A 27,997-nucleotide genomic window follows, 5' to 3' on the forward strand; every position below is an offset into this window, starting at 1 on the left:
AACCGCCTCAACCGCCACTGACTTATGGCCGAGCCCAGCCCACGGGTGGGGGAGCGCCGCGGCTCCCGGAACGAGCCCCCCGGCGAGCAGGTACCGGCCGTTGTTGCGTGGAACAGCACGCAGCTCTGCGGGGAGCAGGCACGTAGCTGCGCCGCGTGGGAGGCTGCTAGCCCCGTGACTGGCCGGGCCTCAGGCTGGCGGGTGGAGCCTGGAGCAGGAAGTAGAAGCGGGGCCAGAGGCAGCTGCTCCCGCCAACCCCCTGGCCCTGCTGCAGGGGAGCTGGGCCCCCAGAGGAGTAGGGGGACCCTGAGCCGGGGCTGCCGCTTTCCCTTCCGAGGCTGGGGGGCGGGGCGATGCAGGATGACCCGAGGCTGGGGGGCGAGGCGATGCAGGGTGACCCGAGGCTGGGGGGCGGGGCGATGCAGAGTGACCCGAGGCTGGGGGGCGGGGCGATGCAGAGTGACCCGAGGCTGGGGGGCGGGGCGATGCAGGGTGACCCGAGGCTGGGGGGCGGGGCGATGCAGGGTGACCCGAGGCTGGGGGGCGGGGCGATGCAGAGTGACCCGAGGCTGGGGGGCGGGGCGATGCAGAGTGACCCGAGGCTGGGGGGGCGGGGCGATGCAGAGTGACCCGAGGCTGGGGGGGCGGGGCGATGCAGAGTGACCCGAGGCTGGGGGGCGGGGCGATGCAGGGTGACCCGAGGCTGGGGGGGCGGGGCGATGCAGGGTGACCCGAGGCTGGGGGGGCGGGGCGATGCAGGGTGACCCGAGGCTGGGGGGGCGGGGCGATGCAGGGTGACCCGAGGCTGGGGGGGCGGGGCGATGCAGGGTGACCCGAGGCTGGGGGGGCGGGGCGATGCAGGGTGACCCGAGGCTGGGGGGGGCGGGGCGATGCAGGGTGACCCGAGGCTGGGGGGGCGGGGCGATGCAGAGTGACCCGAGGCTGGGGGGCGGGGCGATGCAGAGTGACCCGAGGCTGGGGGGGCGGGGCGATGCAGGGTGACCCGAGGCTGGGGGGCGGGGCGATGCAGGGTCCCTTTCAAAACTTCAGCAGAGCTGGTTTCCCTGTAGAATTGATTTGGGCTTCTTTAAAATGTGGTACATGCTAGGGTTTCTTTTTCCTGCAGTGGGCTGGATACACTGAGGGGGAGGAAATGCAAAACCCTGCTTCCCACAAGCATTCAGGCATTTTCTCCATGGCCTGAAAGTTGCTCAGCATCCCACTTGATCCCAATACTCTCCAGCCTGGAACCCCCTCCCCAAGCCAGCATCCCCTTCTCCACCCAAATTCCCTCCCAGAGCTTACATCTCTCACTGCCTTATTCCTACCCCAGAGTCCAGTGAAATTGAGTAAGGGCTGAGGACAGCAAGTGATTGGGGGGGGGGGGGGGCAGAAATGGAGTGGGCAGGGCCTCAGGGAAAGGAGAGGGGGTAAATCTTGGCTTGATCCGACACAAAGTAAACTTGGGTGTAAAAAGGTTGGAGACCACTGCTGTAATTGATATTATGTTTGTGACTTAGTTCTTATAATTGCTAATGTGGTGTTGTTGTATCTGCAGCTTGGCATAAACAATGGGTATTATGTACTATTTCCAAAATTGGTAAAAATCAAGTTATCTTAAAAAAAAATCTCACAAACTACAGATTGAACATCTGTGGGCCAGGACTCTCGGATGTTGCAGGACTAGAGCGCCCAAGAACAGAGGTAAAGCAGGGAGCTGAAACTCAAGGGCCAATCCTCAACCCAACTTGCTGAACTCAAACATAGCAAATTATCTGAGCTAGAAAGGATGAAATTTAGGCAGTAGAGATATAAAGTATTCCACTTAGGAAGGAATAATTAGTTTCTCACACAGACACAATGATAGAGAGGTGTTTTTTAAAATATAAAACTGTTATTGTTATAAGACACAAACAGGAACATTTTAGTTTTCACATCAAACAGCAAACATACTTATACATAGTTAAAAGGTCTCTTGCTACATCTACACAACAAGGTTTTTGCGCAAAAACCCGCAGAGCGTCCACACCTCAAGCATGCTTTTGCGCAAGGAAATCAACGGTGAAACGGCAGAACAGAGGGCTTTTTGCAGTGTAGGTAAACCTTATATAAGGCATAACTCCTTTTTGCACTACAGCTGTTGCACAAAAAGGCATGTGTGGATGCTCCTCAGGGGTTTTTTGTGCAAAAAGAGCCTATCTGAAAAAGCACAGGTGCTCTGATGGCCATTCTGTGAATGGTTATTGGAGCTTTCTTGCGCAAGAGCGTCCATGCAGTGTGGACATTCTCTTGCACAAAAGCGCATTGCAAAAGCGATGTGTTTTGAGGTGTGAACGTTCTCTTGTGCAAGAAGTTTTTGTGCAAAACGCCTGTAGTGTAGACGTAGCCTCAGAGACTACAGAGCCCACAGCGCGTGGTGACAGCTCCCTGGGAGCAGGGCTGGCAGCCAGGATATTGCATGTAATCATAATGGAAACCAGTAAGCTGATGTTTATTGGTTAACTTAAAATGGTTACAATCTTACATCTCTATTCTGCATGGCTTTGTGCTTATAGGAAACTACTCCCACTGGCTGCAATTACTGGCTAGTAGGAGCAACGGGGGTGTAGCTTGCAAGTGAATGTAGGGATGCTGCTTCCCTGCTGCGGGATGCAGTCTGCAGCTTGCCTGGATCCAGTCCATGAGGCTCAGGGCCCCCTTCTCCCCTGCAGCAGGACAAGATGGTACTGTTGCTCCAGCCATGCAGGGAAGGGGGGGGTATGTGACGGACCAGGCTTGGTCTAGGCACCACTGAGGGCATCAGCTCAGGGTGAATTGCTCAAAACCAGGGCTACTTACAGCCCTCGAGTGGAGACCTTTCCCAAATAGTCCACAAACCAGTCACACAGAGCACTTCAGCTACCAGTCTTGCCAGCAGGAAGCCTCACAAGCAAAACCCCTCAGGCACTCCAGCTTTCCCTGTGCCACAATCAGCCCCGCACCTTACACACAAGGTGAGAGGTTATAAAACCTGATCTCACCCACTCAGAACAGATCCTCCTAGTCCCAAAGAACCAGCCACAGTCCCAGGACAATTTACACTTTAGATCTTACCCACAAGAGCAAGCCGAGTCAATCCTTTAGAATCTAAAGATTAATAAAAGAAAGAAAAGGTTGTGTAAGATTTACATACATCAATCACCAAGTTCTTGATGCAGGCTCTTAGGAGAGATGTTACAAACTGCTAGCTTAAAAGTCTCTGGTGTACATCCTGTGTCAGGATGGGTCAGCAATTCTTCCTGGCTCTCTGTCCCTAGCAAGGATTCATCTGGAATCAGGAGCAAGATTGAAGACAAGATAGAGATGCCCTCATGGGATTTTTATATTCCTGGTGTCGCCCAAATTTGAGCTTCACGTGCAAGCAGCCATGAGGCATTGGCTGGAACTGCAGGTTTCCAAACATATTCTTCAGGTGTTTATCAGCCACTCTGAGAGCCATTATCCAAGAAGCAGTGGCTAATTAGCACAGCCATTCACTGAACTATCATTCCTCACAATAGGCAGGCCAGGCCCCTTGCTCCCTCTGAGACAGAAATTATTTACAGTACAAGTACAGAGCCCATATTTATAACTTCACATACAAACACCATAGAAGTAGATGAGTAGCATACATAGAATCAGCAGACTCGTATAAGCTTTTATTTGACACCTCACATGGCCCACTTTGTACAGAATTTGGGGCAAACACCACCCATGGTGCAACAGTGATCTTTCTGCTCACTTTAAAATCCAATAATGTGACAGGGCACCAAGCCTCGGAGCCCCTTCCCCACATGGTTGGAGTGCCAATGCTGAGTTGCCCTGTTGAAAGAGGTGGAAGGTGTTGTGTATTGGGTTGTAGATATAGATCTTGTTATAGTAACTGAGTTAGGTCACATGGGGTTAGCCCCGCCGGTTTGGGCTGGTTCTAGCTAGTTCTGTGTTATGAAATAAAATGGACACTTGCAACTGTTTAAGTTCTCTGTGTTTCTAGTGATTTCTTCCTAAACTGTGGAACTCCAAACGATATAACAAAATGGTCTGATAATCACCCATCTGCGTGTATGTAGGTGAGGGGTCATTAGCTTCTGGAGCAGGGATTTCCCATGCAGCAGTGCTTCCCTGCCTTGTGTGTTACAGAGTCTTCTCCATTCTGTATACTAATGGAGTGACACACATGTATACTAAGGGAGCTTTCAGAGGGGTTTAGGTGCGTCTTCCCATATGCCTTCTGATCGGCTTTGGTTCAAGCAGTGGAAACGTTTTTTCGTTAGGCTGACAGGTTGGATGATATGCCCTCGTTCACCAAGAACATGCTTCCATAACAATAAAAAGGTAGCCAGTGCTATAAGACAGTTTCTCAACCAGTGGTACGAGTACCCTTAGGGGTACTTGAGAGAGGCTGGGGGGGTATGTCAGCACATTTGGAGAAAACTGATTTTTTGTTTTAAGTTTTACAGCACTTTATTATTTTTGTACTTTTTACACCCAAAAATTTCATCACCTGCCTGGCTACAATTAAGTTGTTTAAACAAATGTGTTCCAATGGTAGCAAAAAAATTGTGTGTCTGAAAACTGTAGGTACTTGAGGTACTTAGTTTTTTTTTTTGTTTTTTTTAAAGGGGCACTTTATTAAAAAATGGTTGAGAAACACTGCTATAAGGGAATCACAGAAAGAATTGCTAGAATAAGTAACTACTATTTACTTAAATGTTTTGGAGCATTAGCTATAAAAATAAAAACAAATAGTACAGTGACATGCATTGCACAGAGTAATAAGTAAGAGAAAGAACATTTGCAAAGGAGCAAAATTATAATTAAAATGGCTTTCAAGGAGAGGACTGCAATTCAAGGAATCACAGCAGCAGATTCTGTGAACCGTTATGAGACTTTATGCCTGCATACTGACTGAGCAGAAGTGGCTGGGGAGACGCAAGCAAAGGCCGATATTAAACAGTAGCTAGCATGCGAAGCCTCCTTCTGCCCTGCCAAGAGTGCACAGCATTTCTAAGTGCCGTGTGCGCCTCGCAGGGCAAGGGTAAGCCGGAGGAAACTTTGCATGCTCCTCCTGCCCCCAGTCAGGCTAATCAGGGCTTGCGGGGGTGGAGGACCACACAAAGTCTTCAAAGTGCTGCGTGCTCCTGGCAGGGTGGAGAAAACTTTGTGCACTTCCCCCGCCCCCAATTGGTGGAGGGGAGCAGCAGGGCCTCTGCGGGCTGGATCAACCTGGTTGACATGCCAGATTTGGTCTGTGGAGGCCCTTTTGCCCACACCTGTCTTAGAGGGAACCCTGCAGACAGTGTGTTAAAAAACCAGCTCTCATCTGCTACCCCACGCTGTTCTCTCTGATAGATGCAGCAGTGTGGGGTGGCAGCAGCCCGTCCATGGGGGAAGTGACAAGCTCCATGTGGACAGAGGCTGCACTAGCAGCCCAGGCCCGCTGCAGAGGCTGTTCCGCTGCAGCCTCTTCTACTCCCCCCATGAAGTGGCTCCATGGGAGCAGATACTTGTGGGCAGCCAACTTGAAAGCAAGCTTCCTGCATGTACCATGTATTCTATCAGAGGCAGCAGTGGGAGTGGGATGTAGGTGGCTCTGTGGGATTTGGTGCTTGGAGGGATCTGGCTTAAGTCAGCATGCAGTTACGATTAATTGATAAACCTAGGCATATCAGTTAATCATGTCCTCGAGTACACACTGACATCCCTAACATTTACTTGGAAAATAATAGAATCAGTAAATACTCTTTGTATAGGATGAAGTGTATTTACACAACCGACTGACAGCGCCCCTGTAACCACTTAGTACCTGTACTCAAAATCAGCATAGAAAATCGTACGGTTTTTAAATTAAAGACCATTTGCACTAAAACTAGAAAAATCTACAGCTGCTCCCCGACTTACAGCCACCTCCACTTATGACCATCCGCACTTACAACCAAAGCGGTCGTAAATGCGGATCCGAGTTACGAACAGCGATCCGCGCTTACGAACAGTGGTCGCCATGTAACTCTATGGGATCAGAGTTACAAACAGTTCAAGTTACGGACCAAGTGTTGGTCCGTAACTCGTTTGTAACTCGGAGAGCAGCTGTATTACATACTGAAACTTTAACATAAGTAAATCAAACAAGAAAACCATGCTCAAGTTAAAAAAATACAGCTGACACAAGTGTACACATTTATCCAGAAACACAATATTTATTTAACATTTTATTTTTGTGTGTGTGTATTCTGCATTGCAGATTATTTTGAATTTTATACATCTCTATTTACAGTGATTTAAAATATTCTTTATTTTTTTAATCTCTGGAAGATATTTACAAGGTCAACAGTAACTACACTTCAACAGTCAACAGCATTAAACAGTTTCTGTAAGACAGTTAAGATAATGGCTTACATACACCAATAACATGATCTTCAATATGTATCATCTTCAGCTCTGTAAGAATGAAGATTTTCACTGGTCCCAGGTGAAAGGACATCATGCAACAGAGACTGCATTCTGTTTAGTGTTTTCACCAGTACTATATCCTGATGTTTGAGAATACATACCAACATGCAGGGTTACACTGGTGAAAAAAGGCTTCTCATAAACAATTCAAGATTTGCCCACAGAAAGTGGGTTATTTACTGCCTAGTCTCTTTTTGTGACAAAGATAAGATTATATAATGCCAAAGTAGTAAACATCCTTCAGAAACCTTAGTTCAGAGAAACAAACCTCGTAGCATGACAGAAACAGTAAGAAAAATACTATCTTAATCCTTGCAGATTGCTTCATTTTGCTAGTCAAACTGACTGCAAATTCTTTATTGTTACACAAACAGTAAGACTCAAAAAATTCATTGTGAAGTAGAGGAATTTATTAAAAAATTTTAAAACACAGCATGGAATATCTCAATTTACTTATAGCAAATAAAAGCTACCATAGTAAATCCAAAATATATTGTTTTGGGATGATCTAATTAGTCAAAATCTTCTCTAGCTTTTGACTGGTGTTCGTGACGTGGAAAAATGTTTCCAGTTAAGTGATTCACAAGGTTATTTACTTTATGTGGTTTCATTCCATAAATAACCAATAGTAATGCTCTTGCCCAAAAGCATACACTTTTCTTAAAAAAAAAAAAAAAGTAAAATGTAGTGTTTCCAAGTAATATTTGAACACAAACTAACACTTTGAATACTAGCAAGCCCATGAGTACTTTGCAGACATGAATAATTTATCCTGAGTGATTGCTAACTCTGATGGCAAATTAGAAGCCATATAAATTTGACTAGTAACTTTTTCATAAATACATGCAAGATTAGTGAATTGTCTTAACTGGAGAGAAAAATTTCAGTAGCTTATCTGTCACTTTCAAGTCCTATGTCAAGGAGAAGAAATTTAATTTGTTTTATGAGAAACTACTGTCAACCTATTCAAATTCATATTCAGTGCTGGAAGAGAGCAGGATCAATTGTCCTACACCTGAAACAAAGTGCCATAAAGGAGTCTTATTGAAGGGTACATCTAAATTCGTATAGTCATCTGTGTTACAGACATGATACAGCTAGTTGCTCATTTGAAGGCATTTCAGTAATTAGCTTGATTTTTCTAGAGATGATTTTTTTTTATTTGGAAATTCATTTTAAAAAAAATTAATTTAACAAGTATTCAGTCAAAATAAAGGGGTGTCTTCTGTTCTATTAACTCACATTTGACTGTAAACCTGTGGCAGAAATTAATGATAAAAATTAGTTGACGAAGTCCTTGCTCAAAATGCAGGCCAGGATCTCAAAGTAATTGTACAATTGTTTTTCCACCAGTGTTTCCTCACAGGAATAGAAAAACAATATTTTACATTAAAAAGGGACAATTTTTTGTAGGATGGACTCCATTTTAATTACAACTGATCACATGGTCTTGTTAGTAAACTCTCTGCTGCATGTAGGAACTATGAAAATGAATTTGCTTTTCTATATGCCTATAGAGATTACACTAAATTTTAACAGAAAAAGTAGTTTGCATTTAATTTAATTAAATCTAGAATTAAGATAACTGACTTGGGCTTCCCTTATTTATTCTTGAATCTGGACTTCCACCACTCCTGAAGAAGTGGGTTGTGCCCACGAAAGCTCATGATACCATCTACATAGTTTGTTAGTATTTAAGGTGCTAGTAGACTATTTGTTGTTTTTTAAGTTTTGGGATAGACTGTCCACTAATAAAGCTCATTTCTCATACACAGATTTTCATCTGAGGTTGTCCATATTAGACTTCTAGGGATAATGACAAAAAAACTGAATTTATTTTTACTGCAGATAAACTTTGCCAACACAATCTACTCATTATTTTAAGTGTCTTATTTCTTCTGGTTTTATGCTATGCAAGCTGGCTTAAGATAGAATTTTAAAATCATTTTACAATATTAGCAGTCATATTAAAATATTAGCAGTGGGCATAGGAACATATGTAAGCCAGCCTTGCAAAATCTTCTCACATTCATGGTGTTTTGTTTTGACATACCAGTGATAGATCATTTTCTTCCTTCTCTTCATTGTCATCCATCATAGGCTACGTCTACAGAGCTTCCCTCTTCTGCAAAAGCCTATGCAAATGAAGCACAGATTAGCATATTGCCACACTTCATTTGCATAATTAATTGAGCCATTTTTGCACAAGAGGTTTTTGCACTAAAAGGCGCAGTCTACACAATACCTTTATGCGCAAAAAAACCCTCTTGCATAAGAGCCTGAAAAAATGAGGAAGAATGGCTCTTGTGCAAGAGGGGTTTTTTGCACAAAAAGGCACTGTGTAGATGGTGCCTTTTAGTGCAAAAACCTCTTGTGCAAAAATGGCTCAATTAATTATGCAAATGAAGCATGACAGTGCGCTAATCCATGCTTCATTTGCATAGGCTTTTGCGGAAGAGGGAAGCTCTGTAGACAGCCATAAAGTAATAAGCAGGAACATACACTTGGCTCTCAGCTGATCAATTATCACAACAGTTTTAACAGAAAGGTGTATCTATATAAACTTTAGTGCAATGCACAACCTTGATTATCCAAATGCCATAAATAAATAAGGGAATTTTAAATTAAGACCCGAGTCCCAGAAATAAATGCTAAGTTTAAAATGCCAAACAAGATATCAAATATTTTTATGGGTCTGGTTTAAGCTGAATACTCAGTCCATGTACACTACAGTGAATTTGTCCTTTTTAATTTCCATGTTTGGAATGAACTAGTTTTACTCCTGGCTTAAGTTCTGCAGTCATTCCTGACTCAAGATATGTTCACTGTCCACACATGAACTATTCTCACAATGGCAACGGATACAATATACCTAACGCACTTTATGGTAAGTTAATACATTAAGGTTACAGCTCTTCAGCAATATTAGACTGCAACAATTTAGTGTTTATATGATTTAGTGTTTAAAATACCAAAATGTTGTTGGTACAGTGCATAATAATAATAAACAATAATAATAATAATAATTAATAAGCGGAGTTCATTCTATTTATATTTTTTTCACAATTTAGAGGGGCAGTATTTTATACAATTTCAAAATTTTCTTTTCTTGAAAAATTCATTTTGTTGATTTCTATTTCTAATTGTTTTTAAGAGTTTTTTCTTATTAAAAAAATCAAGTTACTTATCAATCCCTTCATCTGAATTGTTTCCAGATTTAAGAAAATTAAAACACCTTAAATCTTAAGGCAGAGAGCAATTAGCTTATCTGGAAAGATAAATAAGTTTGAACTGTTGATTTAAAAATCACCTCAGTGTAGAACAATTTGTTCCAAAATTAATCTTCAAAATTAATTTGTGAACCTTTTATCGTTATTTTGAAAAAATCCTTGAACTAAGTTTTTAAATTAACTACTAATTATCCAAAAAGTAAAAACAACCTACTTTGTATTCGCCAATATACACACAACTGAAGCAGGCGATGTGACAAATGTAGGTACCTACCCGCATAGAAACCTCACATGGTGAGAAAAAGCTCTGCTCTTGTAAATCCACCTACTCAGAAAAGTAATGCCAAAAAAGCTATCTTGTCAGAAAACATTTTCACTATTCCAGTGTCTGAACAGGTGATTTTAAGTACTTTAAAAGATTGTGAGAAACGAGGTTTGTCTGAGACTATTACTTTTACAAACCATACAAGCATCTGACAGAATACATAATAGGTATGATGTGATGTTCACTGCTACAGAATGGAAGGACAAGATTCAAACTGTTAAGAAAGCTTTTTCAAAGTCACACCATGAAAAGTATTCCAATACGTATTTGGAAAAATACAGTAAGTGTCAATACTTTGAAAATTAAACTAAGTGGATGGAGTTTACTTTTCACTTTCAACATTCATTTAAATAGATATTACTTGTCACTTTGCTGTCTGCACAAAAATGGCTCACAGCTCAGCCAAAATGCCACTTTTAAAGTAGCTTGAAAGCTGATGAAAGAATTAGCAAGCCAGTTATTTTATGTCCTTAAGTTATGAAGCCCCAGAAATAATGAGTTATGAATGGCAGCATATTATTTGCACATTTATGCTAAAATCAAGAGAATACATTTATTCTTAGTTAAATGTGTAGGTACATCTTGCTACAGTATCCATGCTTGCCCACCTCAGAGTTATGCATATATACTATCTCAGATGAGGAGGAATGTTATATTCTACATTCTTACCTTCTTCTGTATACTGCAGCTGTACTGAACTATTGTAGGGGTCTAATCTAGTGCAGTGTTTCTCAACCAGTGGTATGAGTACCCTTGGGGTATTTGAAAGAAGTCTTGTGGGTACATCAACACAACTGAAATTTGAAGAAAACGGAATGTTTGTTTTACAGCACTTTATTATTTTTGTACTTTTTACACCCCAAAATTTCATCATCCACCCACCCAGCTACGATAAAGTTGTTTAAACAAATGTGTTGCAATAGTAGAAAAAAATTGTGTGTCTGAAAACTGTAGGTACTGGGGGTACTTTTTTTTTTTTTTGAAAAAGGGGTATTTTATTTTAAAAAAAAGGTTGAGAAACACTGATCTAGTGCATGTTACATACCAAATGCATAATAATTATGGGGAGACAATAGTTAAGGAAATAAATCTCTGTATCAGTTATCAGAAACCCATTATTTTAAATAGTTTTGCACTTGGTTTAACAGTAGCATAAAATACTTTGTCATCTCAAATTGTTCTTTGTATCCCAAGCATTTCCATTTCAATGAATGCCACAGTACTCACAAGTTCACAAGCTCAGCACATTATATTTCACAACTACTTTAAATGGATTGATGAACATATCTAAAAGCATTAATGATCTATAGCACTGACATGACACATTATAATGGCTGCTTCATTTATGTTCTGGATGAGTCATTCCAGAACACAGAAAAATTGATCAGTAAACCTCTGACATAAAGCACTCAAAGAATCCTTTGGACAAGTTGTTCTATATCGTGTCCGTTCATAGTGTGGAACAACTAAGATGTTAATAGGGACAGAATACGAATGCTATCAAAAAGCAACCTGTAGAGCAAGTAGTGTGCATAAACACAAAAACAGATTAACAATATTTATAACAGATTTATAAAATATAACAAAAGGCACTACACCAAAAGACTAAATCTCTGCAAAACTGTTTTTAAAAAGTAACTAAAACAATTCAAATTTGAGTACCCATATTTGACTCTCCATTTAAACCTATTTAACGTACTATTTCATTTTGCCGAACGGGTTTCACTGCATTTTGTAAAACAAATGGATTATGATATGGAAACTCATTTGCCAAGTTTTAGCATAACACAACATTTTAAGAGGAGTTACAAATCCTTTAGATGAAAACAATAGAAAAATACAGAACCTTGATAGCAGAGCTACCAAACCTCACTACATGTATTTTCAACAGGATAAAAATAGATTGGATTTCTTCCAAAAGTAGCTCTGAACATTTCTTCCTCAAAAACTAATATAAAGGAATAATTTGGTCCTTATACATTTTTATTTTTAGTACCATTTTCTTTTGTCTATTCTAAATACATCTCTACTCTTAAAAATAATCAGACAAGCTTCTGCATGATGATAGCCATTGTATTTAGTTTCTCCATTGCCAGTACTCTAGAAAATAAACTGACAAATGTAGCTATCTCTTGCTATAATGTGAAACATCAATATTTGTCACAGTACATACTTTACAGGTTGATTTTACTGAACAATGCTATCTCTTGGCCATTCCTTATTTTGTCTTTGTTCTATCAATTTATACACCCTTAGCCATCCTTGCCATTTTTAACAAGATGCTAAGGTGTTTTTTTTTCCTTAACTGAATGTTTGTGTTTAAGTGTTTAACTGAAATTTTGGTGTAAGTCTGAATGCTGTTTAATGCTCTTTGAATGAGAAATATGAATAAATGACTAAACTCATTCAGTGTCTTCACTCAGCTGTTTAAGCTGAGCTCGAAAATCACTTTGAAAAAAAGGCTAACTTGAAATGAGTGTTAAGAGAAAAATCAAAAGCTTGAAATATTTAAACAACCAAACCATTAATGCTATTTTACAGTTCTGAAATTCATACATCCTTTATAATCAAAAGATAGCCTGTAATTTGTAATTGTATATTTTTTTTTTCACAGTGAAAATTTTAAAACCAAAGTGCCTACATAATGAAATAATGTAACTCTAATCTGTTCCATCAGTTAATGGCCTGTAAACTTCCAGGTCACAACAAAGTACAGAAAGAAGGCTAAGACTTCCCCTTTTCTCCTTAGTTATCTGAAGAAAGACAGAGACTAAAATATGAACATCCTTCTTTTTAATTAGACATGTACTTTTAAGTAGTGATCTCTAGCATAGGTATCAATTGCTGCCCATACACCAATCATAGATTCAGGACTTGGTTCAACAGCATGACTTCAGAGTTTTCTAAGAGAATGCTTTTGACTGTCAGCAAAATGACGAGACAGTATTTACAAAATGCAATGGATTGGAAATACAAAGGTAGTGAAGTATGATACTTCTGGGAGAAAAGACTGAGTACCCCCATTGTACCAACATTGTTTCTAGAAAAAGTGTTGCACATTGAAGCTTCAGTGTTTTCAGCAAATCATTATCTCAGTCCGTGATGCATCTCCTTGGAGGAGGATGTCTGGACTACAGATGTCTTAATCTATGCTGTGACTGAACCACAAACACCTAGAAAGCAGCTGAAGAAAGGTTCCCTAACAGCCATGACACCATGGAACACAGCCTGAGAATCCCTCTGTTTACCTGAAGATGCACTTGTTCAATTCAGTGATCATCACCTCACAAACAAAAGCAGAGTTACTAGTTAATTATTCCTGGGAAAGTTTGTGTCTCCTTCCCACCTTTGAATCATTTCAACAGGTTTGGCCTTTCCAAATTCTAGTCTATTCCAAATTCTAGCAGCACGACCCTGTGTCCTGGAGGGAAGACATGTAACATAAATATGGCTATAACGCCATAAGTAGTACACTGTAACCTACGTTCTCTTCTAATAGCCCTCTCTTTATGTGAGGGGCAACAACTTGGTAATAGGTATGTCTCCACTGCTGAACAGGAAGAGTGTCAGGAGCAACAGAGTGGGGGCGAAAGTGGGAAAGGAAAATAATTATTCTCAATTTAATGGAAAAGTGCATTAGTCATCCAGGAGCAACAACATTCCTCTCCCCCAAAAAAGATTGCACAAACTCAGAGAGGTCCAAAGTCATATTAGGATCTCTGCAGCACTCCTGGTTTTAAGAAAAATCATGATCCAGTAGCCTTTGCAGTACTTTAGACTGAGAAAACTAACCCGTTTCTTTTTCTTAACAAAGCCAAAATATCATCTCATAGGAATCACATTCACCATTTCCTCTAATGTCTCCAGTATCACAGTGTTGAAATGGGACTGATCAACCTATGATGGATTGCACATCACCCAAGGAGAAAGGAAGGTGTGGAAAAGGCATATAGAACATTTCATACAGCTTCACAACTATGTTTACAGGGGTGGGGACTGGGAGTGAGGGGAGATTTATTGCTGTTTTATACAAAAAACAGGATATCTAAACTGAATCAAATGAGATCACAACGGTCAGTATTGTCACACTGTGGGATGAAGACTCTTGTTCTTGCTCAAGGATGAACTGTCTGTTGTTTAAAAAGTAAAGGGGAGCCTAAGCTACACTTGGGATATCAGCTGCATATTGAAACTTGGGGATCGAGACTGCTTGGTAAGGGGAGCTCCTGGGGTAAGGAGATCTTTACCTTCCCTAGCTTGGCCTAACCGGTCCTCCTGTAGACTGATAGTTGAAAACCGATTGGCATTGCCAGCTGCTAGATTAGTAACAACTTCAGTGTCAATCCCAGTGATGGATCCTGCTTGACCACCATTCACATGGTCAAATGATTTACTGGAGGAAGCACTGGCGGTCCGGATCAGGCTCAAGCTACTGGCTTTTGGTACCACCTGCCCAGCAGGCAGGCTCAGGTGTTTCTTTGTAGGTGTCATCTCGATTGTTTCTGCAGTAAGGTCAGCTGGTTGGTGTAAGTACTGCTTCCAAGCTACTGAATCTCGAGGGATCTCATTGGATTTAACAGTAGATGATGTTTCTTTATCCTTAGCTGAACGCCCACTTGTTGCTTTCCTTAAACTGCCCTTTTGGGATGTGGATGATAGAGGCTTGGTCCCAACAGGCTGGTTACTAAGGGAAGCTCCCGATGAAAATCCTTCGTCAGCATCATTGAGGTTCACAGATTCCTCTCTTCCATTTATACCCTCAGTGTCTACAAAAACCCAATACAAATAAATCAGACCAAGAAACTAAACAGAAAATGTATATGAAGCAAATGTGTACAAAACACTACTAAAAACAAAACTAACAAACACTTCATTTTCTGATCCAAACACTTTTCTACTTGTTAAAAAAAATACTGATTCCTGCAAACAAAAAAACCTTCCTGCTATCCATAGTGGATGGTAACTTTAGTCAGCACCAGATTCCAGTACTCTAGGAGCCCGATTTACCTCTCACTTTCCTGATTTTACACTGAAGTAGCCTCATTCACTTCAAGAGAATTACTCCTGATTTACACACAAATGCAAAAAGTCAGTGCCATATGGCTTATTTTCTGTTCCATTCATATGTACTGTGTATGGTTCTCTCACACTTGTAGGGGGCACATCAGTGAGAGTTGGGGGGCTTAGGAAGGGGTTTTTTGCTTCACTTGTGTGGTCCCCAAATAATTTCTGTGGATCAGTGGCCCCTGATCCAAAAAAAGGTTCCCCACCCCTGCCATAAATAAAGAAAATATTGAAACTTTTTATGCTAGACAAAAACCATTCTCCCTCGCAAAATGGCTTGGGTGTTATGTAATTAATGGTGAGTTTCCATTAGCAACTGGAAGGTTTCTATTAGTCCACAGAAAGGTTTGCATTGAGCCAGGTGGGCCACCGGCCAAAAAGTTTGAGAACCAGTGGTGTAAACAAAGGTTTACCCCCAACTGAGACACCTCTTGGGCTCCAGCCTCACGGGGGGATGGGGAGGGAAGTCTGAGGTTCAGGGCTTCCCATGGGCCAGATTTACTCTTCTGCGGTTTTGGAGTTAGTGGATTTTAGGGGTTCAGTGTATGGGACAGGGCTGAAGTGTATGGGTCAGTGAGTGGGACAGGGGTGAGTGCAGGGTCTGGGCAGGAGATGGGCTGCAGGAGGCAGTGAGGGTGGGAGGAGGGAAGCAGAAGCAGGCTGGAAGTAGGATATCTGGCCAGAGGGAGGGAGCAAGAGCAAGGGAAGGTGCAGTGTGTGGCCAGGAGGAAGGGCTCAGGAGCAGGGTGGAGATACAGTGTCTGGCCAAAAGGGAGGGTGCAGGAATGGGTTGGGGGAAGGATGTCTGACGAGGGGAGAGGGTGCAGGAACGGGCTGGGAGTGCAGGGTCTTGGTGCGGGGCACTGCAGGAACACGGTAAGGGTACTGAGGGTGCACTTACTTGCTTTTGCGCCCCATGCCTCAGGTACAGTCTCCTGCTGCTGTGAGTCAGCGTGCTGCTGTTTCCCCAGCTGTGGGAGGGAGAGCGGCAGCGTGCAGAATCACTTATGGCTTCTTTTCTCTCTTCTTCCCAAGAGGTGGGTCCAGCAAGTGGGGCTCGAGGCTCCTCCCGCCCTCCCCCGAGGGAAGCCAGCACTAGCGCTCTAACATCACCGGGGGGGGGAGGAAGGGGTGCGAGGCTGGAGCACTTGCACGGGCTCCCTGCTGCAGGGAGAGGAAGGGAAGGAGGAAGGGGGGTAGAGAGGCAGACCACTAGTGGTCTACGGACTGCAGTTTGAGAACCACTGGTTTACACCAATGTGAAAAGAGAAAAAACGGTTACTTTCAGAACTGTTGTTCTGAGAGATGTGTTGCTCATGTCCATTGCACTTAGGTGTGCGCATGGCGCGTGCACGGATTGTCGAAGAGTTTTCCCTTAGCGGTACCCATCAGGCCAGCCGGGGAGCCCCTGGAGTGGCGCTGATATATTAGTGCATATATATCCCCACTGGCCTTCCACCCCCTCAGTCCCTTCTTGCTGGAACGCTCCGATGCAGGGCATGTTGGTGAGGTGTGGAATGGACATGAGCAACACATCTCAAAGAACAACAGTTACGAAAGGTAATTAACCGTTTTTTCTTCTTCAAGTGCTTGCTCCTGTCCATTCCACTTAGGTGACTTCAAAGCTATCCCCCAGGAGGCAGGGTCAGAGCCTACCGTGAGAGAGACTGCAACACAGCCCTACCCACTGAGGCACCCTCCCTGGCATGCTGCATAATGGCATAATGATTTGCAAAGGTGTGCACCAACGACTATGTAGCTGCCCTGCAAATCTCCAGAAGGTCCAGCCTGAGGAACGTCTCCCTTACAAGGGATATATGGCTGATCACCTGGGAGAAGGTGGAGCCTCTTACGAGCCAATCGTCCAGGTATGGATAAACCTGGAGCCGCCACTTGCTCAGGAAAGTGGCCACCACTGCCATGCACTTTATAGAAACCCTGGGGGCTGTCGAAAGGCCAAAGGGGAAGCCGTAAACTGGTAAGGGTTGCAACCCACCATAAAGCGGAGGAATCACCTGTGCACAGGCGCGATAGAAATGTGAAAGTAGGCATCTTTGAGACCGAAGGCAGCATACCAGTCTCGCCATCTTGAATTTGGATTTTACTATGAAGGTATTTATATTCCTCAGGTCCAGAATGGGGTGGAAGCTGCCCTTGGCTTTTGGGACCACGAAGTAGCAGGAGTAGAAACATCTCCCTTACTGTCCCATGGGACTCCTTTTACCACCTCCAGGTCGAGAAGCTTCTGCACTTCCATCCTGAGAAGATGTTCATAAGAGGGGTCCCTGAAGAGGGACAGAGAAGCGAAGGAGGGAGGGGGGCGGGAGCAGAAAGGGATGAAATATCCCCTTCTCACCATGTCTACGACCCAGCGGTCCGTCACAATGAGCGGCCAGGCAAGATGGAAGGGAAATAAGCGATCAGTAAAGGACCTCGGGTCTGAGACTGATGCACTGTCCTCGCTCGCACCTTCAAAGATTCAGCCTAGGGCCCTGGGGCTTACTGGAGGGGCCTGCTCCCGGTCGGAAGAGGAGTGGGAGGGACGTCTGCCGCTTCTGTTATTATTCCACCCCTATTCCTAGAGAAGTCCGATCTATTCCCCTGCTGGAAAGAGCGGGATAGGGCCCTAAGGAAGGAGCCCTTGGGGGTATGGAAATCTAGAGACCTGAGAGGTACCCTAGAACAGGGGTAGCCAACCCATTCTGGGCAAAGGGCCAAGATATCAGCTGACAGCCATGGAGAGGCAGTGTTCCAAGCCATGGGGGGAAGGAGGGAGGAGAAGAGCCGCATGCAGCTCGTGAACTGCGGGTTGGCCACAACTACCCTAGAGTCCTTTAGCCAATGGAGGCCTTTATCGAGAACAAGCCCCCATCCTGTAAGGGCAGGTCCTGAATCGTGTTCTGGACTTCAGGAGGAATGCCAGACACCCGAAACCATGCGTTGTCATGGTACAGGCTGCCGCATGCACGGAGTCCAGTGCTGCCTGGAGTATGGCTCGGGACACTACCTTGCCTTCCTGAGACAAGGCCCTGAAATTCTGCCTGGAGCCATGGGGTAGCAACTTCCCAAACTTGTCTATAGCTGCCCAAAAGTTGAAGACATATCTACTCAGGAGGACTTGTTGGTTAGCAATCCTGAGTAGGAGACCCCCAGAGGCATAGGCCTTGCAACCCTACAGGTCTGATCACTTGGCCTCCCTGTTCTTGGGGGTAGGGACGGCTTGGCCGTGGTGCTTGCGGTGATTAGTGGCCTGCACCACTATCAAGTCCTATGCCGGATGAGAGAACAGGTGCTCATGGCCCGCCTGATGGACAAAATACCGCCACTCTGCCCTTTTGTCTGTAGGCGGAATAGACGCTGGCATCTGCCAGACGGCCTTTGTGATTTTGCCCACCATCTTATTTAAAGTCAAAGTCACACAAGATGGCACCTTCGCATTGAGGATGTCAACTGTAGGATCTGAGTCCTCAGAGGCCCACTCAAGTTGGGCCCCAAGGCTCTGGGCCAGTCTCCGGAGGAGCTCTTAATGGACCCAGGAGTCCATGCCCGGCATTGATGAAGAGGCCAACCCTAGGGCCTCATCAGGGGAGGACAATGAGTACCCCTGAACAGTCAAGTCCTCCAGCTCATGCAGCTGCTCCAACACCTGAGAAGGGGCAGAGTGCCCCGATGACCCATGGTCCCCGCTCCCCTCTGCCGGTGGGTGAGGGGATTCCCTCCTGTACCGCCAGAACCTGCGGTGCCAGGGCACTGGAGTGTCCGAAGGTGGGGACAGGACCCCCAAGTGTGAGGATCCCACCGTAGAAGGAGTACTCCCCTGGGCCTGGTGGTACGCCCATGGGATCCAAAACAGCCACTGGTCTGGATGCTGCCACTGCAGGGGCTAGGTCTTTGAATGGCCCGAGACACTGTCATGGTGCTCAGGGTGCTGGGAGTAAGAGCAGCACCAAGACCTGGAACAGAGCCAGAACCTAGAAAGGCACCTGGATCTGGAGCGGTGTCAGGAGTTTGAGCGGGAGCAGGAGCTTGATGCCCTAGACTGCACCGACTCCACATTGGAATCTGATGTGTAGTTGGAATCCGACCAAGGTGGGGCAGAGGCCAGACCCGGGAAATGGTGCCCTTCTGCATGCCGAACCATGGATACCAGTTTGCTCCGGTACTGCATGGGCTGTGGGGGCATGAGGTTATCCAGGACCGTGGACTGGACCGCCAGGATGAACATGGTCGATGCTAAGCTCTCTCTGGACTCCTGAGAAACAAGGCCACTGGTACCAAAAGACCAGTCGGTGCCGCCGTAGACATGAGCACTGGGGAGCGCAGCATCGCATGGGGCGCTGGTGTCAAGGACGGTATGAGCCTACCTGGGTCCGGTGCCACTGACTAGACATGGGCCCGATCCCAGATCTCCACAGGAGGTGAGGATGTCAGCAGTCAGCTCAATCGGTTACCACGCCACCTCGAACATGTCCAACCTGAACTGGCTCTTCCACTGCACTGTGGCTCTTGGTCGCAGTTGATTGGCCACGCTCCAGCCCTGGAGCAGCAGGCTTTGGGACCAGCTCGGGTGCGACAGGGTATCCCAACTGGGGGCACACCGCAGGAGTATGCCGGGGCTGAGACCTGCCCTTCTCCGCTCTCCTTTTCTTGTGCTACACTAGTGATTGTGAACAGTGCTGCATCTCAGGGTGCCTCGACGCCAATGAGGCCCCTGAAGACCTGGGAGTCTCCCCTGCACCGAGGGCAATGCACTGTGGTACTCCGATGCAGAGTCTGCTGACGGTGCTGGGCGAAGCACCGACTCCATCAGGAATATCTTCGGCTCAAATCTCTCTTGTGCTAAGTCTGGGGCTTGAAACTGCAGCAGATTCTGCAGTTCGCTGGGTTGTGAGCTTCATCCAAACACTTTAAGCATGAATCATGTGGGTCACCACAGGGAATAGGCTTGGAACAGCCACCACAGGGCTTAAAGCCATGAGACCCTGGCATGCCCTATGCGCTGGGAGGGAAAGGGATGCAACAGGTGAGCCCCAACCCAAACAACTTATCTAACTACCTGGTATTTAGCACCTAGTTAAACCCTTTGTTCTTTCCAAGTTGGTTTTCCTGTTAACTACTCTAAAGGATTTCGAATACCACTGAGATCACACTTGCAAGCAAGCCAGAAGGGAGCTCCAATGACCTTCACAGGTGGTAAGAAGGAACTGAGGGAGTGAAGGGCCAGTGGGGATATATATGCACCAATATAGCAGCGCCACTCCAGGGGACTCCCCGGCTGGCCCAACGGGTATCGCTAAGGGAAAACTCTCCGACAATCCATGCATGCAGCGCGCTCACATCTAAGTGGAATGGACATGAGCAAGCACTCAAAGAAGAACCAAAGCCTCTTCTGAATGTACATTTTATCTAAGCAATCCTCTCATCTGTATTATTTCACTACCTTCTGTAGAACCGATCAGCTCCAGCATTACCAGTACTGGCATAGATAATTGTGAGCACCCGAACAACTTTGTTTGACTATTCGATCCATTAGTCAATTCAGTCTGAAGGATTTGCCACAACCCTTCCACTTAACTCTGTCAGCCTCAGTTGCTATTTTTACTCTGATTTAGGGTGATCACCTGAGAGGCATGGAGTACAATAAATGCAGCTTTTGCTGAAGTCAATGTGAGTTGCTGCAAGAGCCAGCAAACTTTAGGAATGGTCAGACCACTGGTCACCAATCACTACCACTCCTGCAGGGGTGGCAGACTTTACCAGATGCCAACTGTCACAATGTGACTAAATTTTCACCTGGTGATGAACTCTAACTCCTAATTTTCATTCCTCCCAAACCCCAGTGCTCCTTGCAGTCCATGAAGCTGGTTACCTACATATCTTCTCTTTATAAAATATCTATTTGAACATGGAATACAAGATGAAGCTGCAAAGTGCTTCTGAACAGGATCTCTGTCAAGCAGCAACCTATAGCTCCAGGCCATTAAGAGAGAACAGAGAAACCTAGAGATGGCAGTCTTCCAGAATGCAACCTGGTATGGATTTGAAAGTTGGGAGTTTAAAACCCAACCACAAGGGTAATGTCTACACTTCAATTAAAAACTCACAGCTGGCCTGGAGGCTTGGGCTCTGGGGCTGTTTAATTGTAGCATAAATGTTCAGGCTTAGGCCGGAGGCCAGGTTCTAGTAGTCTGCAAGGTGACAGGATCCAAATTAAATAGACCCATTGCTTGAGCCAAGTCAGATGGCACAGGCCATCTGCAGGTGTGACTGCAGTGTAGACATACCCTTACGTGTATTAGTCAGTGACGTTTGTAAATAGTACAAAGCCATTCTGCTAATTTACTGGCTATATTTAGTGGCAGCAGGTTCCTTCACAAATTACTTCTAGTTTGTGGTTTGCATTTTGCTTCTTATTTTCCATTGTTAAGGAAAGAAGCAATTACTTCTTAAATGTTTGCTTTTTGTTCTTTTCCAGGGCTATTCAAAGTATTTTCATGAAAAATGTTTTGGCTTTAAGGAAATTAATAAAGTAGTTTTTACATTAAAACATAACAAAATATGCATTTCTCATGTATTCTGAACATGACAATTTCAAAAACTGAAGTTTTTGTTAAGGTGCTTTTGAGTGAAAGTCAACTCATTTTCACTCAAGTGGACTTGCTTTCAAGATTAAAAAAGCAATATGTCACCTTTGTTTTATTTAAGGCCTTCGAGTTGTCAGAATTTCAGATTTCCCTATGATAGCCATAAGCATGATTGCTTGCAGGAAACCCCAGTAAGTGTACATGTTTCACAGGTTCAACTGCTGCATTATTCCAGTGGCAGTTTGCTCACCCTGCTCTAGCATATATCAAAGAGATTGTCTGAAGCTCTTTCAGTGATGACAAAAGGTTTATGAGTCTAACAAGAATTAACCTATCTTTTCCCAGCTTGTGGTCAGTGCACTGACAGAGGTAACAAGTTGTTTTTAAACTTATACTGCTGTTTCTTGAGGCTAGAACTTAGCTGTTGGTGAAAAAAATTCTGGCTCTGCACCACATTCCAGAATGCATAACAGCTTTACGGATGGGGTTTGTTTTTTAAGTCCCTTTCCTTCTTAGGAATTGTCTTTCAAGTGAATATCACTGATACTTGGGTTCAGCTTTCAATGGGACTCAGGTCTACTTTCCAACCCAGTGGTCACCAACCTTTTTTAAGCACAAGATCACTTTTTGAATGTAAGTGCAATGATAGATCTACCTCAACCCAAATACCCTTTCCCTGCCTCCTTTGTGCCCCTTCTCTGAGGCCCTGCCCCTGCTCACTGCCTCCCCCGTTCTCCCTCCCTTTCACCAGTCAGGGGCAGACGGTTGGGGTGCAGACGCTGGTTTCGGGCTAAGAGATTTGGAGTGTGAGAGGGGCTCTGAGCTGTACCTGGGGCAGGAAGTTGAGATGCAGGAAGGGGGTCCAGGGTGCAGGCTTCGGGTGGGAGTTTGGGTTCAGGGGCCTCAGGGCTGGGGCAGGGGCTTGTGGTGCAGGAGGGGGTTCAAGTGGACACTGCTTACCTCAGGTGGGGGTGCAGTGGAGCTAAGGCAGGCTCACCCCTGCCCTGGCCCTACACCACCCCCAAAAGCAGCCAGCAATCCCCCTCTCCATCCCAAGCCTTGTTGTGCTCCCCTCTCCATTCTGTGGAGATAGAATACAGGGTGGGAGAGGAGCATCCTGACATCAGTGCCCCCTCCTCTCCCTTCCCTTCTCTACCATAAGCAGGAGGCTCCCAGGGTGGGGATGGGGGGGGGGGGGGGGGTAGCTCCAAGGCAAAGGGCAGGAGATGTGCAGCAGTGGGGGGAGGGGCAACTGAAGTGCTGGCACTTGATAGCCTCTTGGCCAAGCCTGTCAGAGGCTCCAAGATCTACCAGTAGATCCTGATGTACTGGTTGGTGACCACTGCTCTAACCTAAAGCCATGCTCAGAAGAACACAGAGCTGGGCTCCTTTTTGTGCAACTCCTACAGGTTTAGTCTAATCTTTAACCTGCCATAAAGTTGAGGAGACTTTGCAGTAATGCAGTCTTTATACTTGGGAAAAAAAATTAGCCTTAGATCAAGACAAGCATATAAGGGATATTTTCTAATTGAAATGCATTTACTACAATTTTCTCAATACACATTTACAAAAGGGGTTTTATTTTTTTCCTGCTTTGTCAAATTGGTCCTTTAGAAATATAAAGTGTTTATCTTCTCATTTATTCACACAAATACTTTCCCATATTAAACAATGAGACATTTATGAATAATCTACCAGCACCAGTCTTCGAAGGTGCTAGTAAAAGGAAGATACAATGGAAACACCCTGAAACAAAAGAACCTCTTCCCATCAGACCCAGCATTTATATTTTTATTGATCATGCAAAGCTGAAAGAAAGTGCATTTGATAAGGGATGGCGCAGCAGCTAACACCTCCTCTCTCAACCCTCCCTTATTCAAACAGATGATAAAATTTGCAGGGAGACAACCCCAAGTCATATGGGAAAGCTTTATCTGAACATTGGTGCAAACATGGTGAAGAAGCACTATGAGAAAATAGAAGCAGCACTGTGTTCATGAGAAAATAATTAGGGATTCTAAACTGATTATCCTACTTCAGAAAAATGCCAAAAGATAGCAGAAAATATTTGTAAAGGTAAAATTGAAATGTATCTATTTCACTTGAGAGAGGAGAATGAGAGGCTTGGTACAAGCTTTTGGATGCTGCAACCATGCAAAGAGAGAGGCCCAGCCAGCACAGCAATGCTGAAGAATGAAGAAAGCATACAAGACAACATGCAGGGAAATCTCTCTCCAGTTAGATCTCAGGTAGGTGAAAGATTTCTCTCCTGTGGAACTTTCCTGAGTAAGTAAAACATGCCTTAAATATATACAGTTATTCACTGCATTGTAGTTTTCCTCTTAACCACTACTCTCAGAAACAAGGAAAGGGAGAACTGCACTTGCATTCTCCCTTCTTCAGGGAACCCAGAAGTGGAAATTTTCTTCTTTTCCAAAATAGCAATAATGATCAAAACAGCATCTCTCTCCTCAACAACCCCATAACTGACTAAATATTGGAAAGGAGCTGGTCTGATATAAAAAGTAAAGAAAAAATGACAAGTCAACCACAAATTTTTTATCTTAAAGTGTCTCAGTATTTTCTAAAGGAATTAGAGCTTCTCTAAAGAATGCACTGTTATGTGACACAGAAATCAATACAAAGTAGATCCTAGAGATTATATTTATTTTTGGACTTGTTCCATGTCCGCTTCCCTCCTATCGCTATCCACTGGCCACAAAAAAAAAAAAATGTAACACCTAGAGCTACCACCAATGACAGAAGAGTATCCTGAAGCATCACTTGGGAATGAGCAATAACATTCTATTACTTGCTCCAAATACTAGTGTAAAAGGGATACTTATTTTATCTGTCTCATAATTAGATGCATAAACAAATTGAATAATGAAAGGGATTACTAGGGTTCACCAGGAAAGAACTTTTTCATTTCAGGTAGGACATTGTCACTCAATTTTCACTCAAGTTTTATGCAAGATCATCATCAATAAATTAATACAGTAATATACATAAATATTTGTATGTAACGTATTAATAATTAAATCTACTGTAGCTCCATGGTTACCTTCTACCCCAGAATATTACTGAGTGGCAGAGTTTGTATAGTTTGAGCAGAAAGGCAATTGTCAGCAATGATTATCTGTTCCAATATTCTTCTCTTTCATATCCAAGAAAACCATTCAAAGTGATACAGAGTGCAAAGGACCAGGGCAAATTATATATTATTTTAAAATAACTCAAATGTTAGGGAAGGCTACATTCTTGCAACCATTTTTAAAGAAGGTTCTCTGCAAAGTTGAGGACTTCTCCAAATCCTTCAGGACATGCACATGCAACATTCAGTACAGTGAAATAAGACAAATTGGAAAAATGAAGTAAGGATGGGACAGGGCTCTTGTTTACTGAGCATGCTCAAATCACTACACACCAAGGAGCAAATTCTAAAACTTCAATAGCATTATGTTTTGTAAGTATCTTATTTTTCCAATGAAGTAGGATGTTGTGACCCTCGTTCATTAAGGGATGATTCACTGTGGTGGGTTCCATGGTAATAATACATCAAATCCGCAAGAATCTCAGATTTTTGTTTCCACAAGGACACCTTAAAGCATATGCAGTACATATGAAATAGTCTGCAAATACTTTCTCTTTTGGAGAAAATGTGACCTTTACAGTCATTGGAAATGCTAAAGGAATGTTCACACAAAAAAAGAAACATTTCAGAACCTGATTAGGACGATCAGAGGACTCTTGGGAATACATTTTCAGATAAAAGTGTACAGAATTAAACATACTACCACTAAGAGAAGTCATGAATCAAATTCACTGCATGAAAGCATATATCTTGCCAAATGCAGATGACTAGTTAATAGGCTCACTAAAGAAAATGAACGTCTATTAGACAACTCACAGAACACAGCATGTGGCTGCAAGGACAGCTGTTGCAAAATCAACAGCATACACCAAAAGAACCTGTTTGAGAAGGAATCAGTCACTGTTTTAAAGTGGCTGTTGACATGACAACTTGATTCCGTTTAGGGGATTAGTGTGATTTACTGAGAGTCCACTCATGCAGACTACCAACAAGATGGTGAAGCTCTGATAAACAAAAGTGTGGGAAATAGATTAACAGGAAATTCACTTTGGATTTTGAAACATTGTTCCAATACTATCTTGTAATAAGACTCTTTTATACCCTAACACTGATTTGACAGATTTTCTGAACTGGGCTTATGCTCATTTGGTTCATTACTTTTCTTGCAAATATTAAACATGCTCAGTAATAGGAAATTTAAAGCAATCTGAATGCTCTTAGATGCTGCCTTTTCCTCTTCGATAGCCATGCCAAGCTGCCTTTCACCACAGAAATGCAAACCCCAGGCCAGCCCACATGATAACAAAAGGTAGTATCTGACCTGGTGCTAGGTCTATAGGGGATGTGTGTATAGCAAAGAGAAGCTAATACACCCTGGGATAGTGGAAACACGCACTAGAATGGAAAGAAGTTCTGCTTGGGGATAGGGAGCCAGGATCCTCCTCCGGCATCTGCCTCACTGACTTCTGCCTCCTCTCTGTCCTACCCTCTGTTGTGGCAGCTGTCAAGGTGGGCTCCGGTAAGCCATGCTCAGGGGTCCTGCGCACCAGCACCTCCCCCTCTTGCTCACGTTTGATCCCTAGGTCAGTGGAGCCGTGTTGGATCAGGGAGCCAGGAATGCTTGAGTCAGCCTCGTTTGAGAAGTCAAAGCCATCTGGGATTCAACACATAAAATTTTAGTGCTTTTCTATTCCTTTGTAGGCATTCCAATCCAGGCAGGGAAAAGAGAATATTTAACGGAAAAACAAAAGCACTATCCACACTTAGGGCTGGTCTACACTGTACTGTGCTGTGGGCTAAAAGGGGTGCAAATTGCAGAATTCATGGAAATAGTGTGCTCTGACAGCTTCATGTGGACACTACTGGAGAAAACCAAAAGGTACCTAAGCTTTGAAAGTGAAGTATTTTAAATGCAAACTCTATACCAGTTAATTTATGCCAGCAGCATCCACACAGGACATTAAGAGAACACCATTTTGGTGCATTCTGCAGCTCACACCCTTATAGTACATACTGTGTGCAGTGTAGACATAGCCTTATACACACACATGCACATTTGTGTACACACCCACAGAAAGAGGCAGATGAACTATACTGTGAGAGGCAAATGAACAGAACAACATCAGTGGTCAGGACAAATGTGATTGAAGATCTGCAATGGTAACATTTGCTTCTATAGTTAGGCACCCTGACTTGCAAGTGACCAGAGGTCATGAAGTATTCTGGTTCTTGATGCATAAAATTAACCGTAAAAGAAGATAGGAATTTGAAACCAGGGATGAAGTTCTCCCTCTGAGATACTTGAAAAAAACCAAAACCCTACCACCACATTTATTTTTCTTCCTTTCAGTTAAATACTATTCTTAGAAATGTAAGTATCCATCAAGAAAAATAGAGGAGTGAAGGGGAATTTTTAGTTTAGGAATTTTTCTCGAAGAACAAATGGTCTGATTTAGTGCACAACTCAGTCTCCCGCAAAGTTAAGTGGGATCAGTGGTTGCTCAACACCACTGATAAAGTTAGACCAATAGTATTTCTTGTGGGAGGTCACATGGTCTAATGGACTAAGTGCAGGACTTGGCATCAAGAACGCCTGAGATCTAATCACACCTCCATGATATACGACATAGAAAGTTTACCTAACCCCTCGAATTTCTCCATCTGTTAAAGGAGGGTAAGAGTCACTTCCCTACCTCACAGGAGTACTGTGAGCTTTAAGGAGTTCATGGCCATGCAGTGCTCTGAAAAGATGTAAAAGCGCTTTATATATAACAACAAAATACTGATATTCTAAAAGCAATTAAATGAAACTATTCTGCTAGCATTCAGATTCAGAAGCCAACAGGTAACAATGGAAATGAACACAGTACAGCATGTTATTCACAGCACAGTGGGACTGCTCACCTTCTCTCCTCCAGCGGTGGCGGCGGATAGAAGCTGTCGTAATGGCTGTCCGAGAGATCCTTGGCACGGTGGGAGTAACCTCCACCTTCAGCACCTTCTGGCCTTCTTGTGATACATCAGGGGCATCAAAGGGCAATGAGTTCTTCATGGCATTTGCAACCTAGAACAATAAAATCCTGTGCAAATTTATCACCCTTGACTATACTAAGTAGGGATGTTAAGAAGCGAGTAATTTGCTAATCGTGTGGTTGATAAAAATTCTTGTGGGGGCTCTTGTGCATTTCAAAGCAGAAACGCCTGAATGGAGTCTGAGGTCAGCGGGGGACTC

The 27,997-nt window shown here is 43.8% G+C and overlaps 2 protein-coding genes and 1 long non-coding RNA gene across 10 annotated transcripts in view; 1 reads left to right on the plus strand and 2 right to left on the minus strand.

Annotated features, from left to right (window-relative positions):
* ORC2 (origin recognition complex subunit 2) overlaps positions 1 to 335 on the minus strand; it is a 34,482-nt gene extending 34,147 nt beyond the window's left edge. The window contains exon 1 of the mRNA XM_075934297.2: positions 95 to 335. The gene's annotated coding sequence lies outside the window, so the exon portion shown is untranslated. The remainder of the gene's footprint in view (positions 1 to 94) is intronic.
* LOC142830255 (uncharacterized) lies at positions 42 to 27,858 on the plus strand. 2 transcript variants are annotated; one of them, XR_012905405.2, is made up of 3 exons: positions 42 to 90; positions 23,779 to 23,920; positions 27,652 to 27,858. It is a non-coding gene; the product is annotated as an uncharacterized LOC142830255 (long non-coding RNA). The 2 variants fall into 2 exon arrangements; XR_016350111.1 differs by lacking the exon at positions 42 to 90 and having other exon boundaries at positions 22,905 to 23,920; positions 27,652 to 27,783.
* HYCC2 (hyccin PI4KA lipid kinase complex subunit 2) overlaps positions 6,192 to 27,997 on the minus strand; it is an 83,506-nt gene continuing 61,700 nt past the window's right edge. For 6 of the 7 annotated variants that reach the window (XM_075934290.2, XM_075934291.2, XM_075934292.2 and 3 more), the window contains 3 exons: positions 27,670 to 27,829; positions 26,252 to 26,419; positions 6,192 to 14,789 (listed from right to left, as the gene is read on the minus strand). In XM_075934290.2, the coding sequence (XP_075790405.2) occupies positions 14,185 to 14,789; positions 26,252 to 26,419; positions 27,670 to 27,829 (933 nt within the window). In that variant the 3' untranslated portion in view covers positions 6,192 to 14,184. The remainder of the gene's footprint in view (positions 14,790 to 26,251; positions 26,420 to 27,669; positions 27,830 to 27,997) is intronic. The other variant, XM_075934293.2, reaches the window with a different exon arrangement.

The sequence above is a fragment of the Pelodiscus sinensis genome, chromosome 7 (genome assembly GCF_052426305.1).
Source record: "Pelodiscus sinensis isolate ZL-2025 chromosome 7, ASM5242630v1, whole genome shotgun sequence".
In the NCBI taxonomy this organism is placed as follows: domain Eukaryota; kingdom Metazoa; phylum Chordata; order Testudines; family Trionychidae; genus Pelodiscus; species Pelodiscus sinensis.